General features: G+C 33.6%; 1 protein-coding gene across 4 annotated transcripts in view; it reads left to right on the top strand.

Moving 5' to 3' along the window:
- Nucleotides 1–18,327, top strand: part of WRN (WRN RecQ like helicase) — an 89,524-nt gene that overhangs the window by 23,423 nt on the left and 47,774 nt on the right. For all 4 annotated transcript variants that reach the window (XM_014567632.2, XM_032468672.1, XM_014567633.2 and 1 more), the window contains 10 exons: nt 389–458; nt 3,824–3,938; nt 7,376–7,796; nt 9,895–9,960; nt 11,964–12,102; nt 13,184–13,259; nt 14,784–14,851; nt 15,137–15,245; nt 15,833–15,901; nt 16,404–16,486. In XM_014567632.2, coding sequence (XP_014423118.1) covers nt 389–458; nt 3,824–3,938; nt 7,376–7,796; nt 9,895–9,960; nt 11,964–12,102; nt 13,184–13,259; nt 14,784–14,851; nt 15,137–15,245; nt 15,833–15,901; nt 16,404–16,486 — 1,216 coding nt within the window. The remainder of the gene's footprint in view (nt 1–388; nt 459–3,823; nt 3,939–7,375; nt 7,797–9,894; nt 9,961–11,963; nt 12,103–13,183; nt 13,260–14,783; nt 14,852–15,136; nt 15,246–15,832; nt 15,902–16,403; nt 16,487–18,327) is intronic.

The following is an 18,327-nucleotide window of genomic DNA, read 5'->3' as shown; positions in this document are numbered from 1 at the left end:
TGTCCCTATTAACAACACCTAGAAGGAAGACTATTTATATACTGACTTAAAGCTGCTTTAGTGACATAATGGGGCATGGATATCTATAGTCAAACTTTTCCCTTACTCAGTTATCTTTTGTTAGATTCCATTTATAAGTTATTTGATTTGCTCATGATATTGGATGTTAAAATGTGAATACTTTTAAGATACAGACAGCTGTTTCTCCGTCTCACAATTGGTATGGTGAATAAATGATGACATTTAGATGTTTGTGTAACTTAATACATTGAATTCAGCTTTTTGGGCTCTTTGGGAATCATTATTTTGGATTTTTATAAAGATGGGACATCAAATTTTATTTTGGTGATCTTTAGTATGCTTTTCTCATTCTTCTGTTTTCTTATAGGCTGGTCTCATCATTTATCAAAAATTAGAAATTTTGGGTGATGCCGTACAAATATTTGCTATAACTAAAGGTATGTTATGATCTGAAAATAAAAGATCAAATTTGAGTTTGCTCATTTGTGAGGTTCACCTCCAAAAAGACAATGTTCACACATGTGCAAAGTATTTAGCATTATTACACCTTGTTGCGAGTCTGAGCAGTGCTGACATGAGGGTGAAGTCTTTTTGGCCAGAGCGTAGGGCTTCAGTCATGTTGGTTGTGGCAAAGCAGGGCTGACTTTTCCTTTGTAGCATTGCTGTTCATGAGGCTTCTAGAACTGGGGCTTTGTGGCTTTGACAGCATCAATGATGCAACCAGCCACCTCCCAGCCTGGCGATTGTACATCTTTGCTATAAATACTTAAAGTGTGTAAGATGCTTTATAGTGCCTTGGTTTAAATTTCTAAATTTTCTCAAGAACTCCGCTGTTTTTCTCCAAAAAGAATGGCCACTGTATTCAACTCCAGTTCTCAGATCTCTTGATAGTCAGTGACAGCAGGTCTACAGAATGGAGTGAGAGAGCCCAGACTTTCGTGTCACATAGGCCAGGGGTGAAGTCCTTAGCCATGTGACCTGGACTTTACCTGTTTGCTTATGTTTGAAATGTGAGTGATGGCATAATACCTATTTCATAGAATACGTTGTTAGCACTAAAAGGAACACCGTATTCAAAGCACCTATACTGATCTGCATAGAGTTGTTATTACTATTCTTGTAGCTTCCTTTTGGAGGTTTTAAGTAATTGTGTTTGTTAAGATGTTAAATAAGGTGATTTTGCTAAATAAACTTAAAAATATGGCATGTCCTCCTTATATAAAATTACATGATCCCCTTTATGATTGTATTGAGAAGGGATCCACACCCTCTGTGGGAGCCTTTCCTTCTCTAACATGTTCAGGACGATTTCTTACACTTTATCTCCCTGGAGTGCCTGCTGACCCTCTGTAGCCAAAGGCGCTGTGGCTAGAAATTATCTTGATTAACTGAGGCAGATGGTGTGTTTTTGAAGCTGATCTAGAGAACTAAATTCAACAGAGGGGAATTCATGATTTTCTGATTTTGTGGTTTACAGAATTGCTTGTGGGTTACACTTACAATTTTGTCTCTTGTGAAAATGCTTCTGAGGAATGTTTAAGATATTTCTCACTAAAGTAACAAATATTTACAAGTCCTGGTACCTGTTGTTGCAGTGCTGCGTTTGAGGAGAGAGTGGTCATCGGGGCACAGAAAAAGGGTCACAGGCTTTGGTAGCTGAAGGTGCTATAACTGTAAGCAAGGGTGGAGTAGTGGCGTGAGGTGGGTGGAAATCATATTGACATGAATAGAGGACTAAGCTAGATCTAAGGAAAGTGAGAAAGCACCTGTAAATAACTTTTTTTTTTTTTAAAGCTTGGTTTGGAAAGGGAATATTCATTTATTCACATAACATATTTTGGGGGTATTTATTATGGGTCAGGCACTGTTGCACTTGCTGGGGAAAGTGCAGCGGAATGAATGAAACAGACCAAGCCCCTTCACTTCGTTTGACTGAGTGAGGGAATGAGCCACATGGATGCCCCAGGGAGAACATAGAGGGCTGGAGGAAGAGAGAGCATAGCCTGTTTGAGGAACAGTGAATATAACTGAGGTGAAATGAGTAAGGGCGAGAGGAACAGGAATTGAGGCCGGAAAAGTAGCTTGGGCCAGATCAGTTAGGGCCTTACAGGCAGTGAATCTGACTTCATATTTTACTAATTAAAATAAATACAATGATGAGTCATGGGAAATCCTTATAGGATTTGGAACAGTGGAATAATGTGATTAAACTTTTGTTTTAAAAGGATCTTCCTGGCTGCTGTAAGAGGGCAAGTGTTTAGACACAGAAGTCAGTCAGGAGGCTAGTATAATAGCCCAGGCAAGAGAGAATAATTTTTTGGATTAGGTTGGTAGCAACAGAGGCAGTGAGAAGTGGTAGATCTTGTATATATTTGCTGATGAATTCTCTGCAGGGAGTGAGATGGAGAGACTGAGAGAATAATCAGGATATTTTGGTTGGATCCACTGAGTGAATGGAAGGGTCAGTTACAGGGGAAAGATTATGGGAAGAGCAGGTTCTTGGGTGAGACAAACCTAGATTTCAGTTTTGGACATGCTGAATTTTAGATGCTTATTCATATCCAAGAAGTTATCTTAGTTGGAAAGGTGATTCTGGAGCTTGGGGAAAGGCTGAGGTTAGAGATGTAACTGGGGATTGTCAGCATGCAGATGGTAGTTAAACTGGATAAGATAAAATAAAGAGTGAATGGAATAAACAAGCAAGAGGCCCAAAAATCTATGGAATGCAGCAGAAGCAGCTCTAAGAGGGAAGTTCATAGCAATTCAGGCCTTCCTCAAAAAATAAGAAAGATCTCAGATAAACAACCTAACTTACCAACTTAAAGAATTAGAAAAAGAGGAACAAACAGAACCTAAAGCAGAAGAAAGGAAATAATATAGATCAAAGAGGAAATAAAATAAAGATTTAAAAAATCAATAAAACCAAGAACTACTTTTTTGAAAAAGTAAACAAAATTGACAGACCTCTGGCCAGGCTCACCAAGAAGAAAAAAGAGAGGACCCAAATAAAGAAATGATTGAGGAAATGAAAAGGATGCACTCTTAGATGGCACATCTCTCTGAATGTTGAAACAGCAGGAATTATCACAGGAGTAGTAGGGAAGGGAAAGACAGTGAACAAGAGACTACAATCTTCAGCGAATGAAAGGATGCGATTTTGAGATCACAGGGTAACTGCAGCAATCAGGAATAGCCGATGGTTTAATCCTATGTCACGTGCTTCCGAGAAGCTGGACTCGTTTAAGGACAAGAGAAGTGGTGATGAATCATAAGAAATTCTAAGCAGGGAAAGGGTTTGGGGAAGGAGGGCAGGTTTTGTGGTATTGATGGAGACACCATCAGACAATGAAGTTGAGTGTTTGGAAGATGATCCCTGATTAGAAAGGCTTGCATCTTATTTTGTGATGACTGGTAATGAGGGCAGTGAGAAACGGCTGTCAGGTAAGGTTATGTTTACCAAACTATTTAATAAGTAGCCACACGCATGGTGTTATATTGATTTTTGACTTTGAAATAGTGCAGGTGGGCTCAGATTCTCACTTCTACCTTCTCCTGCCTCGGTTTGAAAACCACTGGGTTGTAATATGTATTAATAGAGATCACTTAGAATTTTTTCTAAAATTTAAGAGCAGAAATTTGGAAGAGACGTAAAGTGACTTGAGGTGATTTGGAGATAGGTTAAGGAAGTCTTTTTGTTGGAATTCATTTAAAGAAAGAAAATGAAAATTTAAGCCCTGATGCTGTTTAAATGAGTGTCTCTGCTTTGTGGTTGGAAAATTAGTGTTGATTCTTTTTTTTCCAGAGGAGAAAGTACTACTTAGTGGTCTGAAGAAACAGTTGACTTCGTTTTCTGAGGAAATGATGGATCTGGCTAAGCATCTTCCTGACACTTGGGGAAAACTGAAAAATCCACAGAGGTTAGATGTTACCTGTTTTTGTCAATTGTACTTGTTCTTACGCATTTTCCTATGTATGGGGAATTACTGTTCGTTAAGGTAGACTCATGTATGTGCTTGAATACACACACAAAGACTAATGAGTATGCTTCATAAATATCTTTCCAGTTATTCAGTTGTGCATCAAAAAGTTTAAGGCTTTTCTGTCTGCTTTGTAGGGTATTTTATGAAGCAAAGCACAAAAAAGTTCTTAAGGACACATGAAGGAAAATATTTAAAGTTTAAAATTGTCTTTTTATTTCTGTTTATGGGCCTCTTTCATTTAATTATATTTATAGTTTGGTTACTTGAAATCTATAAATAAAAAGAACTTTTTAAACTGGATAGCCTCGTTTTTCTGATTATTATCTGATATTACATAAGAATTCTACCTAATAGACTATTAGAACAAGAGGCACTCAGATTTTAAAGATTACTTTACAGCTAAAGCATTAGATAACTTGAAATACTTGGATTAATAGACGTTGGACTATTGGTGCCTAGTAGCCAACTCTTCTTGGAACCAGGCCTTGCCCGACCCTTAATTGCTGAATAACTCTCTTATCGAACCTCTAAAAGCAAGAGTGCTCTTGAATGCTGAATGATTACAATGTGGACATAGAATTTTGAGGCAAAAATCCTTTGTAGAAATGTGAAGCAGTTAGTTGAAATAGAATTCTGCAGCATGCAATGTTAATGTATTCCTTTTTTGGATGAGATTTGTGATATATTTTGATTGAGAGATTTCAAAGTGTGAGATAGAAATTCAGCTCTTTTTCAAAGTAATTTTTCCCCTAGCAGTTTGTTTTAGTGGTTTCTATGTAACTTTGAGAATTTCTGAAAGAACTGTCAAATGGGGAAGGGTACTGATAAAGCTATTTCATATTAATTTTTACATTTTTCCCTCCATGAAAGAAGAAGAATCACCATTTATGTGAAAAATTACTGTTCACATGCATTTCAGATTTTTTCTAGGAATTAAAATGTCTATTGGATATAAGTTTACATATGCTTAATGCTTTGTTTTGTAATATCAAAGCTAAATGGGTTTTCTTAAAGTTTGAGAATAAGAAATACTGGATTCATTTTTAATAAAGGTAGATCTTGTAAAATTTTAGTGTCAAAACAAGAACTAGTTAAATCTGTTATTTCAGGTTCTTTGTAACAAGTCTACAGTTATACTTCACTTATTTAGATTACACCTCTGAACCAGGGGAGAGCAAAAAAGGCCTCCGAACAGCCAAAATACATGCCATAAGCGTGAATTCAAGCTCACTTAACTGCATTTCCAGTGGAGTGAGTGCATGAGGCTACATTCAGAGCTTATTTGCTTTTTGTTTATAGAAATAGTTTGACAAGCTTGGATACCTGCTTAACATGAAAACCAGGTATGGATAAAGAATGACACCAGCTGAAAGTTACAGTTGGCAATCCATGAAGAAACGGATAAAACTATAAAAATTAGAATTTACAGCTCTTAAAATAGAGCAGTTTGAGGTTTGTTACAGAAGGGAACAGCTTTATGCATCAGTGGACTTGGAGAGTATTGGATACTACTTAGTCATTGGTTTAAGCTAAGTACATATCTGTTGTATTGCTGATATGTACTCGTCATTCTGCTGGGTGCTAAGGTATCTGCAGGCTGCTAATATACATAATGACAATTCTAATAAAGAAGGAAAAGTACATTATGCCTTACTGAGGAAGGCAGGACAGCCTTTGATACTTTATAGAGCTAATAGTTAACTTAATGAAACATATCATTCTCTGATGTTAGCGCAGGAGAAATAAGCCCTTAGAGTCTTGTTGGTTAAACCATGAGTCATTGTTGCTATGCTTAGTTGTTACAGCATTCCCTGTGCATTTAACAATTAAACTGTGTCACATGTCTGTTCCTACTAAAGTATTTACATGCAGTTCTTATAGTTGAATACCTGTGTAGAGTGCTAAGTGTTCTTTATAAGATTTGAAGAACTTTAGAATGTTAGAATTAGTGAGTTTTTATTTTGAATTTAATTTTGCTTTTGCTTTTGTTTGTATTGATATAGACTTTGTCAGCTTAAGCTCGAGCTCAATTTTGGAGTACTGTTAATGGTGCTGTTTTTGGTGTGGAAATAACTCATGAATGACTCAACACTTGATAGTTTATTCCCATGAATGATCAAATTTTTATTTGAATCATTAATATAAAACTTTAAAGGTCATGTCACATTTTATTAAGTATTGAATACAGAAAAATTAGAAGAGCTAAACAAAATCATTGGTTAAATAGTAAAACATATCTCTTTGCACATCATAGGCCCTTTTCTCCTTCTAGTTTTTACTTTTATGAAGTAACTAAAAATTGCTTTAATAAACCCTGATTTGAGATAATATGCCTCATTTTACACTCTAGTAGTGGTTTTCCTTTCCAGTTAACTGGGTTTGGATATAAAATAGCCATTTTAATATAGTCACTTAGTTAAAATGTTATATTAGCAACTATAATTCAGGAGTTAAGAAATCAGTTCATGTTTATTGACATACATCTTCTCCATATTTTCTTAATGGTTGTGTTTGCCCACAGTTAGGAGATTTTTTTTTCCTTTTCCAAAGAATACGTGTCTAGTTTTGAGATTTTTGAAGATGTAAAACAGCACTGTTTTTGAGTTATAACATAACTATTCTTATGTGTTACAGTTGGCACTAGTAATTGGTCAGTAAATTGAAAATGTTAAGTAAAACCTGGGGTCATAAAATTTTTCTTTTAACTTAATTTATGAGTGTGTATCTTGTTCCCATGGCTTTTTAATTAAATATAGGCCTGCTGTTTGGAGTTTTCAGAGTGTTTCTTGTTTAAAGTGCACACATAAAATATCATCTACAGTTTCTGGTTTCAGTTTCTGGTTTCAGTTTCTTAAAGTGGAGTGAAAATTTAAGACACTTGGAGCAATCTGAATGTAGAGTCTGAGGAGTTTTAAAGATTTTTCTTACAAACTTTCTAGTTATTTTATCAGAACTTTTTTCAAAAGGAAATTTGCTAAGCTTTTCCACTTGTTCAACTTAGAATTCAATGAAATAGTGGTTTTGTGTGTGTGTGTATGTGTTTGTGGTTATGTGTCATCAATTTGATACATTTAATTAAATTAATAACCATAAAAAGTATAATTGGCATAAGCACTTAGTTTGGGACCAAATACTACTGACACTTAGTAAGCATGCAAGTCAACTGTTGAATATAGAAGTACCTTGCTGTACTAGGGAGCAGCCCGGGAGCTGTAAGCATATAGTGGGTGTTAAAGTATGAAGAGCAACTTTAATCCAATGTGTTCTTTAAGTGAAGGTCAGTTTAGAAAGCTGCTTATTAAAAAGCATTAAAACTTGTCTTTAGGGTTAACACAATTACAGTTGAATTAACTTTTCTTAAATTTTGTTTTTAGGGTTTCTATGCTATTGAAGTATATTTCAGAAAATCTGTGTTCATTGAGGAAGATGATACTTGGTTCTACTGAGAATGAACTGAGGCCCAGCAGTAGTTTTCATTTATTACAACTGGAAGATCCAGCTGCTGGTGAAGTACAGCAGGAACAAATTAGAGAACATAAAATTTTAACTACAGTTAAAGATGAGTCATGGGATATGACACCGGATAATTTAATTGAACATGATGGGGAAAATGTACTTGGAAATGAAGTGAGACAAGAAGATGGATTTGAAGATGGACTAGAAGACAATAAGTTGAAAGAGAATACAGAAAGAATTTGTTTGAACTCGTTAGATATTACAGAAGCTGAACTCCAACTTTTGGAACAACAGGCTCAGGAAAAATATCTCAGTGATGTTACTTGCAAGTCTCCTGAGGTACTAAATAAAGAGGAAACAGTTTCATTTACTAGCGGTGGTTGGCTGGTTTTTTTCTGTAGAGGGGCAGATAGTAAATATCTTAGGCTTTGCAGCCCATACAGTTTCTGTTGTAACTACTCAGTTCTGCCAGTTCATTGTGAAAGCAGTTACAGACAGATAGCCTGTCTGAGTTTCAATAAAACTTTGTTTACGAAAGCAACAGGTGGGCTGGGTTTGGCTTGTGAGCTGGAGTTTGCTACTCTGACTAAGTATGATAAGCAGCATTTTATAGCGGAAAGATTTTAGTGTCAGTACACAATTTTTATAATTTGCTTAGCATTTCTCTTGCTTTTCACCTAATACCTCTTATTTTTGTGGATTCCCTACATACCTACTAGTGTTTACTCTTCTATATTTAATTTTTGAGAATAGTTTTATTTCTTCATATGGATTTTCTTTACTTGCTATTGTGAGGGTTTCTGATAAACTGTTTTGCTTGACGCTAACCTTTACTGTCACCTGGAGAGTCAGTAACCTATATTTTTTTCTTAATAGATTACTGTTAAACTTTCCATATTTTCTCTCAACTTCATGTTTAAATTTCTAATTATTATGTTATGATTTGAGTAGTTTAATTTGTGACATTATGTTTTTCTACTGGCTAAATTAAGCATATATTTTGAAATAGTAAAGTTGTATTGGAGGACTCATTTCTTTTATTGTGAATACAAAAAGAGACATATATAGCTGTATACTTTCTATCTCAGTTGTTTTTATTAACTTAAAAATTTACCTGTATTGCCTATATTTGGTAGAATTTTATAAATTTTCCTTTATAATAATTAAGTTTTAAATTTTTAAAAATTAGATTTGAAAGTCATTTAATAGGATTATTTCCTCAGTTCTCTAAGGCCAAGTCTCAGTATTTCTCTATGGTATGTATGGTAACTATATTAGCAATCACTTCTATCAGTATATAAATGCATTTTATTTTTACATTGTTTTCAAACTATTTTCATACCAACCATTTGTAAAACAGATTCCCCTTTTGGGAAATATCTTTTGTTAATGTCTGCATTACCTTTTGATTTTCTGGAAATTTCCCATTAGGTATTTACTTTAAAATGATATGGTTCATATAATGATACAGAAATATGATAAGGATTTCATGATCTGACTGACATCTTTTACCCCAATTATTGCCATTTTTTATTTTATAATGGTTATTAGCTCATAAAAATTAATTCAAGACCTCATTTTAAAAATAAAAGAATTTTTCTTTCCCTGTATAAAACTTATTCTAAAATCTTTTTTTTTTTAAGCTTAATTTTTACAAGTTATTTAAGGCTGTACTTCATTTTCCTACTTCCAATTTAAAGATTAGACTTTGTTTTGGATTCTTTTTTTTTCCTTTTTGTGGATTTCTTTTATGCAAATTCTTATCTTGTTAGACACTTGGTTCCTGGGGATTTCCAAATGATTGTAGTTTCCTCATATCCAAACATTGGCAATAGCTGAATAAGTAACTTATCTGACCCTGTTTTTCAAATACATGTAGATACTATTTGTAAAATAGCAGTTTATTTAAAGGTATTAATTATAATCACAGTAGCTTTTTGTGATTTTTAAAAATCTGTGGATGTAAAAGAACACCCATTGTTCCTGGCTTTGTATAGAATTTTTCAATACTGCAGAGAAGTTCTTGTCCTCAAGAAGTTTGGGAAACACAGTTTGAGATTTTTAAACCCTAGCTGAACTTGTCACTATGTACTCTCATTTAGAGAGTGTGGGCTTTAAGTCTGTTTATCTATCTTGTTTATCTTCCCAATTGTATTTCTTTGTCTTTTTGTTTGGTTCTTTGTTTCTTTGTTTTTGTGTTTATTCCTCCTTCCCTTTTTCCCTCCTGACCATTCTCTCTCCTTTTTTTTCTGTCTACCTATCATAAAAACATATAAGCATGTATTATAAATTTATGTATAGAGAAGAATAGGAAATGGTCTAAAGATATTTAGTGCATAGAAGCCTTATTTTGCACAAAAGAGGGTATGGAGTCAATTATTACTGGAAATTAATGTTTGAAATACAATTTTGTTAAAAAAAGCATTTGTCTTCCAAGGATAATGAAGAGGATACATCTTACGTAATTGAGAGTGATGAAGATTTAGAGATGGAGATGCTCAAGGTATGTTTAAAATTAGAGATGGAGATGCTTCAAGTATGTTTAAAATTATGGAAAATTACTCCCAGTTCTTTCCAAGGGGCATTAATTAAGTAAAACATTACCTAATTCTAAACTGATCCCACCAAAATGAGATTGCTTTCACTTTTGTAACATTAGATTTTGTTTTCCATTTCGTATTTCTTTGTATCTTCATATGGTCTGTGAGTAATGTGGTGGTGGTGGAGGTGGAGGAGGAAGACGAGGAGGAGGAGGAGGAGGAGGAGGACGAGGACGACTAATTTTGACATACCAGAAAAGCATACTAATACGTTTTCTGTCCTTTCTTAGGTCAGTTTCTTTTAACCTTTGCCTGGAACGTGGGTAGTGATTCAGCTGTCTAGTCCTGAAATAGGTTTCTCTTTTTTCTCTGTGTACCCCCTTTCATTTGGGAATTCTGTTTTTATACATTCCATATTCTCCTTTACTTCCTTTGGTCTTATTTACTGTGGATGTTTTCTGTTTATTACATATAATTTCCTAATGTTTTATATGGTTCAGTTTCCCCCTATTTTGTTATCAGAGTTGAAAATTTTACTTTGTAATTTATGGATTTTCTACTTCTTCACCCAACCTCCAGTTTCTTTATCAGGTCTTAGAAACCAAGAAGGACAATAAGAAAAGCCTAAATTTAGCTAAATTAAGTGAAAAATGAAGAAAAAGACAGACATTCACTATTATGCATACTTTTTAGTTCTCATCTTTAGGTTGATGGGATTTTTCTCTGTAGGTAATGAGATGAAATTCCTGGTTCTTTAGTTTTGAGGCAACGTAGTGAGTAGTGATTAGAAATGTGGATTCTGAATGTAGATGTGGGTTCAAATTCTAGCTTCTCCATTTCTTAGCTGTGTAACTTTGGGCAAGTTTAGCTTTTTGATACTCAGTTAACAGTTGTAATTGTTATTAACGTGTTACTTGTGAAGAGTTTACAGAAGAGCCTGACATTTCCTAAGTGTTTAATAAATACTAGCTAACAGTCATAAAAGAACATGAATGCTAACTCCTGCTCCTTTATTGATTAGCCATTTCTCTGAGGAGGGCTGGTAAAATACTGCATTTATAAGATACGTGTGGATGTCTACAAACCTATATTATGTATTGAACCTCTTAGAAGGCAGCCTGGATGCCCATATGAGAGGACTTTATTTCCAAAATGCTTTTTTAAGTATATTTGCTGACTTGAATAAAATATCAGAAAGAGAAGCACTTTTTTTCCTTTTCTAGGCCCGAAATGATTACACTTTTAAAAAAAACCTTTAAAGTTAAACTTATTAAGTGGAAAGTTTAATAAAAAGAGAAAATGAGAACTGTGGTTTAAGTGGTTCTTCCTGTAATTTCTCAGTAAAAATTTTTTACAGATGAACAGTTTTGAAATATCCTAACATTTTTTAAATAGATAATTTTCATTTAAGGGAGGAAATCAGATGTCAAGCCGAAATGAAAATAAACAAACTTCATTTCACATTTGTAATATTTCTTTCCTAAAATTATTTGAATCTTTTTGTTGTTGTTTTGACAGTTCCCAAAACACATTTATTGTTTTCTTATAGTTTAAACCTTATGCTTACTCAGAAGGAAGATGATATAGAGAAACTCCTTACAAAAATAACATGAAAAGCTACATTTACTGCTTGGGAATTGAAAACATTGAAGTATGATAAAGAAAAAAATGTTTTAAATAATCTAAATTCAAAATTTATGATAACTTCCCCTAGGGGCAGTTCATTATATGCTATTAATGAACCCTGTTTATGCTGGAAGTATTCCATCTTTGGCCTTGTGCCTCAGAAACCATTCTTGAGCACATATTTAAACTGGAGCACACATGTTCTTTTGTGGTATTGCTTGCACATCTGCCAGCTTTGAACAAAATTGTAGGCTCTGTTAATAATAGTCCTTTTGTGTTTGCTGAAAAAGATACGACACTGTCAGTGATTTTGCTTTTAAAATTTCTTTTAAACATTCAGTCTTTAGAAAATCTAAAAAGTGACACGGTAGATCCAGTTCATTCAAAATGCATGGAAAAGGAGAGAAATCTGGGTCTTCCTTCTGAAGAAGATGACGAAGATAAGAATGAAGCTATTGAAGAGGAAGAAGCTGATGAAGGTAAGCACTGTGATATGTGTGCAGTCACTCACCTCTGATACCTACCACTGATTTTAACTCAGCATCTATGTTTAAACATTTGGGAGGTCAGGAACTTTGTGGCACGTAGTTAGGTCCTAAACACTTGTCATCAGATCCGTTAGTGCTTTTGGTCTTCATAAATCACAATCTTACTGTTTATAAAAATAGAGTAATAGAAGTGTTGTGTCACTGGGTAAGCATGGTGATGTGAAACTTTTCATCCTGAATTTTATACTTTGTCAAAATCATAAAAAAATCATTAAGAAATCACAAATTAATGACTGATATTATTAGACGTTATTGTAAATGGCATGGGTACATAGTGTCTCTCCTTCAAGAGCTTATTACTTGGGACAAATGGCACAGTGTTAGATGGCAGAGTGGACACATTTTCATCCTGTGTGTGTGAATTCTAGTAGAGAATCCACTAAACCAACCTTCTATCATTTAAGTGTAAATGATGGTATTCATGATGACAAGCTGTGGGTGTGTTCTCATGAAGTAGAACGCTCTCTAGAGCTAATTTTGGTCAGTGTTATAATATGGAAGATTTAAAATGCATTTTTAGGTGAAAAGTATACAAACATAACTCCATTCTGCTATGCAGTTGGAATTATGGTTAGAGATATGGTGGAGTGGTAGTTAAAATGAAGATTTTATTTTATCTGTAGAATTTATTTGTGACCATAATGTAATTTCTGCTTACTATTAATTGAAAGTTGGTTATTGTATAAAATTTGGAATAGTATTTTGCTTGCTATGGTTGGCTTTAAATGTTAGTTTTTAGAAGTATGGCAAATTCCAAAACTGGTTTTTTTTAAAAGGCTGTCAAAATGTGACCCACAACAGAGTTCTAATCCTTAGTATTAGGTAATTAATCAGAGGGTTTACCCAGAATCATGACTGGTATACAGAGGACCAAGTTGGGTGAATTTAAAAGGCAGAACAGTAACTTTTGGTACCTACCACTATATTCTTTAAAATAAGTCAATGAAATAAAACTTATTCCTTCTCATCTTGTGTACTTCTGTTTTAATATGAATGCCCATTTTATTTTAAGACTGTTTGTTACCAGGACCTACTGCAGAGCAAGTTATTTGCCTCAAGACATACTTTGGCCATTCCAGTTTTAAGCCGTGAGTATAATCTTAGTTACTTAAATTGCATACTTACTGTTTTCTTCACAAGGAAAAAAAGCAAATAAATTTTATTTAATAGTAAAAGCACAGCTTCAGTATAGTTTATACATACCACACAGTATTTCCTCTGAGTGACTGCAAAATTATTTTGAAGTAATATTTATGTAAGATTCATATCTGCAGATTGTTTTTATAAGTGAAGAAAAAATTTTTTTTCTTTTTATCCCTAGAGAGTTCTGGGTAGAAACTACTTTAAATACATTAATTAATCTTAATTTAATGCTGACTTGTGTTTATTAAATAAGTATCTATGTGCCTGTTTTGTGCATCTTATTGTCCAATGTATGTTGATGTAATAGAAATTCATAAGACAACAATTTGAAGAACAGTGATAGGCTTCTCAGTTTTAACATATTCAAATGTATTTACATCTAAGGGGGCACATTTTAAGTATTAAAATGATATGAATAAATATGAGATGAAGAACAAGTAAATTTGAGTAAAACTAATAAGAATGTAAAAAATCTAGACTATTTGTCCTGTTCTGGGAATTTAAAATTTAATCCATGGAAGCATTTCTTTCCTTTTTCTTTTTGATCTTAATCATTTTTTTCTTTTGTTAAACTACGTCCTACGCTTAGAAAAATGCAAATGTACGGATCAATGAATTTTCACGAAGTTGGCACCGTATGCAACTGAGTCAGATAAAGAAGAACAAACAGATCATTAGCCACATACTAGAAGGTCACCTTTCTAATTGATTTTTCCCTCCCTCAACATTTTATTGAAAACAATTTGAAAGATACAGTGAAGTTGAAAGAGTTTTTTTTACTGTGAATTCCTATACATTCACGATTTATTCACTATTGACATTTTACTATAATTGCTTTATCACTTATTGATCATGTCTCTAGTCAGTTTTTAAAATGCACCTCAAAGTGAATTGTAGACATCATTATACTTCCCCCAAGTACTTCAGCATGTGAATCTTTAACTGTAGTTAAAGACTGATTTATTTATTTTTACTTTTGGTATAAAATTTACATGCAAGAAAGTGGCCAAACCTTATGTATTTAACATTTGCAAATCTTGTGTGCATGTGCACACCCATCTAACCTAAACTCTTTTTAGAAATACGAAACATTACAGTCACTCCCCAAAGTTCCTTCATTTCCCTTTTCAGTCTGTCCTTTCCCTGAGAACATTTCTCTTATTTATTTTAAATCGGTGATTCTGTTGGATATCTAGGCTGAATCTTGGAATTTATTTTATACTTCAGATAAATATAATAAAATGTAATATATATACAAATGGAAATCCTAGTTGTTCAGTCAGCTTGAATGGGAGGTTGGTCAAATGGGGCTCTTTGTCTTAAAGTTCCAGGGTTCATCCATTTTTATAGATGCTCAAAAATGTAAAAGAAATTCTGTTAGAGGAAGTGAAAAATTTAAATGGGTTTCAACTTGTCCCTTGGGTTTTTTGTTAGTAAAACAGAACAGCTTTTTGCTTTTCATCCTCCAGGGTTCAGTGGAAAGTGATTCATTCTGTACTGGAAGAAAGAAGAGATAATGTTGTTGTCATGGCAACTGGTAAGTTGTACTTAAGCAAATAACCTAATGCTCAATAATAAAATGTAAAGGTTTTGAGATGCTTAGTATTTCCTTAAACTCTCAAAATGCAAACACAAATGCAAATGGTACAAAATATAGAAGAGAATGAACTGAGGGTAGATGGTCAAATATGTGCTTGAATTATCTCTTAGGAAGATAGCACATTAGTAGTGACCATTCATCTCATACAAGTACATTGTAAGAAGAAATCAAAGTACCAAGGACTTGGTTTTATTTCTATGAGTGTATTATTTTTATTTTAAGGATATGGGAAAAGTTTGTGCTTCCAGTATCCACCTGTTTATAAAGGCGGGATTGGCCTGGTCATCTCTCCTCTTATTTCTTTGATGCAGGACCAAGTGCTCCAACTTGAGTGAGTAATGTTTTCATTACTGTGTTACCCCCCTCCCCAACTTTTTTTTTTCTCCTGTGAAGGAAATACTTGGTTTATCATGCATGTTAAAACCTAGTTCCCAGTAATATATTTCTTTAAGTGTTGCTTTATCTTTATTAGCACTAAATGCCACTTCAGTGGGAGAGCTCATCTTCTTTCTTGAGTTCTCTGTAATACAGGGCTACCAGATGGCCGTGATAAAAATTTTTTTAAAAGCAAATTTTATGCCACTTTACATTGCATATCTCAAAATTCGTTTCTGTTTTGGTTAGCCTTCCTTTTTGGCTTTGTATAAAGTATATACATGAAGGTATATTTTTCATTTATGAAAAAAATTTAGATTTCTTTCACCTGAGCTTGCAGTCTTTTTGAAAAAGCCATCTTAACCACCCATCTTCTAATACAGCCCTTGAAAGAATTTAGTTATCAAATTAGTGAGTTACAAAAAGAGATTGCAAAGAAGAAGAGTGTACATCGTTGTATTTCTTTGTTCCTTCTCACTTAAAAATGAAGTTGATACTTGTAGTGGGGACAGGATTCCAGAATATCTGCTTTTCTTCTTGCAGAATGTCCAACATTCCAGCTTGTTTCCTTGGATCAGCACAGTCAAAAAATGTTCTAGAGGATATTAAATTGTAAGTAATTTATATGCTTTCTGATCATGTGGTCAGGTGTCTATTGTATGTGAGAGAATTTTGTACATAAAAAGATTTTATTTAGTGCATGAACATGTCAATAATTTTAAAATATTTCAAACTCATAGAAACTTATTTTCAATTCTTGGACTGGAAGATTTGCATTGTAATCATAGAATTGAAAAATTTTGGTTTTTAGAAGAGAACTTGAAGAGTATGTAGTCTTGTCTCAATTTACAAATGAGGAAACTTGAATCCCAGAGAAAACATTTTGCCCGAAGTTACCCTATGAATTAATGGCTGAGTAGGGGCTGGATTCTAGATCTCTTGCCCCACCAATCCTATCGTGGCATAATTCCTAACAAGATTAATATCTCAGACACACACAAAAGTATGTGTGTATATCTGCTAACATATACATGCATATAAATATTACATACACACCAGTTGGGTGACTATTTCTTTAATTGTACTATATTTCCTTTCCTGTTTGTTTTCGTAGAGGCAAATACCGGATTGTATACATAACTCCAGAATTCTGTGCGGGTAACTTGAACCTACTTCAGCAACTTGAGGCTAATATCGGTAAGTGGTATGACAGGATCTTTGTAAGTATTTATTGAATTGAGATATGGTTTAAACTTATGGATGGATACTTTATTTCACTTTTGTTAGGTTTATTTCAAATGTTGTCTCCTCCAAGGTAACCTCTGCCTCTCCAACTTGGTGTCTTTCCCATCTTGTCCCATAGTACCGTATAATTCCTTCTGCTATAGAAATCAGGCTCCTGCATTCTAACTACCTGTTTTTGTATCTCTCTTCTGCTAGACTAAACTTTACAGGGACGAATGCCATTCTTATTTATTTATATTTCCCTAGTGCAGCGCCTGGCACACAGGAGGCATTTAAATGTATTGTAGAATGAATGTTGAATCTTCGATTCTGTGAAATTATAATTTCCTTTTTTTCATATTCTGAATCTAAATTAAATCAATATAGTGGCTTTCTACCCTTGTTCTTCATGAGAATCACCTTTCAAACTTTAGAAAAATGTAAGTCCCTCCAACCTTGAAAATTGTGATTTAACGTGCCTGGGGTGAGTCTGTGGCATCTGTATTTTTTTCACAGGTGTTTCAGGTTGGAAACCACAGTACCTTTGATTATTTGCTACCAGGAAGTATGACTAATTAAAAAAAATAGATACTAAGTCAGAGACTATTTCCTAGAAAATGTAAATATAGAATTAGCAAAAGCTGGCACCATTTTCTTTTGTACTTAAAAAATGTTTGTCTGTTTTTCCCTTCTTGATGGTTAGACTTAGTAATCCAAGAGTTGCAATCACAGCTTCTATTCCAAATGCACATATTTCAAACATTCAGTAGAACCAACTAATCTTAGTTTTCTAATATAATATGATCCCGTTGTATAATTATGCATTAAAATAATCCCTAATATGTAATGTTTTTAACGTTGGGACATCTCATTTAATGGTTACTTGCATATAACTCTAGGAAGACATTTAACAATTTCTCTAACAATATAATGAAAACAAATATAGATCTTTTTAGTATGTGTTAAATACCAACAAAAGAATGGAGGTAAAAATTAACATTTGATTAAATATTTATCAGAAAGTACGTCTATCAGCTGTTTAACTCCTTTATTGGCATATTATATTTTTGCCTTTAACGGAAAACAAATTTGGTGTGTCTCCTTTTAGGTTGTATAAAGTTCTTGTATTTCACTTCAGATTAAGCCAAATAACGTTAGCCATATAAATTCTATGGTTTTATCGCAAAAGCTAGCTAGGGTCTATGTCCATAGTGGTCTGGATATATTTTGTTCCATTTTAGTATTTGCTTTGTTTCTCTGATAGAGTTAATTAATAATTAACTTCAGAATTTACTTAGATACTTTTGACAGGTAATTAATTCTATTTTTATTTTGTAATTGATTAAATTACGAACACTGCAATTATTAGAGCTGAATATTCTTGCAGAAGATGGAGGAAAATGCTCTTTTTGGTTGACTGTCAATAGTGAATGAAATAAGATAATATCTTTGTGAAATATTTTAACTTGGTTTTTGTTTGCAGGAAATTGTAAAACGCTTGCAAGAGTGACTATACTAAGAATTTTATTTGTACAGTAGTCTGACATTTAGCTAATCAGATTTATGATTTTTATAAGTGTTACTATTTAAGTAGTATGAGTTTATAACAGAAGCAGCAAACAGAATTTTATGTAGAGACTCCTGTAATTGTCTTGTAACTTTGGAAAAAAGGCGTGAAATGGCAGGTGTGCCAAAATGAAATATGTACTGGACCTGGGCAGACGCTTGAACTTGCATATTTAAAGCAGAAGTTGGCAGATGCTTGCCTAAACTGATTGCAAGGGGCAAAGTTTGGTTCCATTAAAAGCCAGTTA

Source organism: Camelus ferus, chromosome 26, assembly GCF_009834535.1.
Source record: "Camelus ferus isolate YT-003-E chromosome 26, BCGSAC_Cfer_1.0, whole genome shotgun sequence".
Classification (NCBI taxonomy): domain Eukaryota; kingdom Metazoa; phylum Chordata; class Mammalia; order Artiodactyla; family Camelidae; genus Camelus; species Camelus ferus.
The sequence above is the reverse complement of the archived record's forward strand: the minus strand, read 5'-3'. Positions and strand labels throughout refer to the sequence as shown.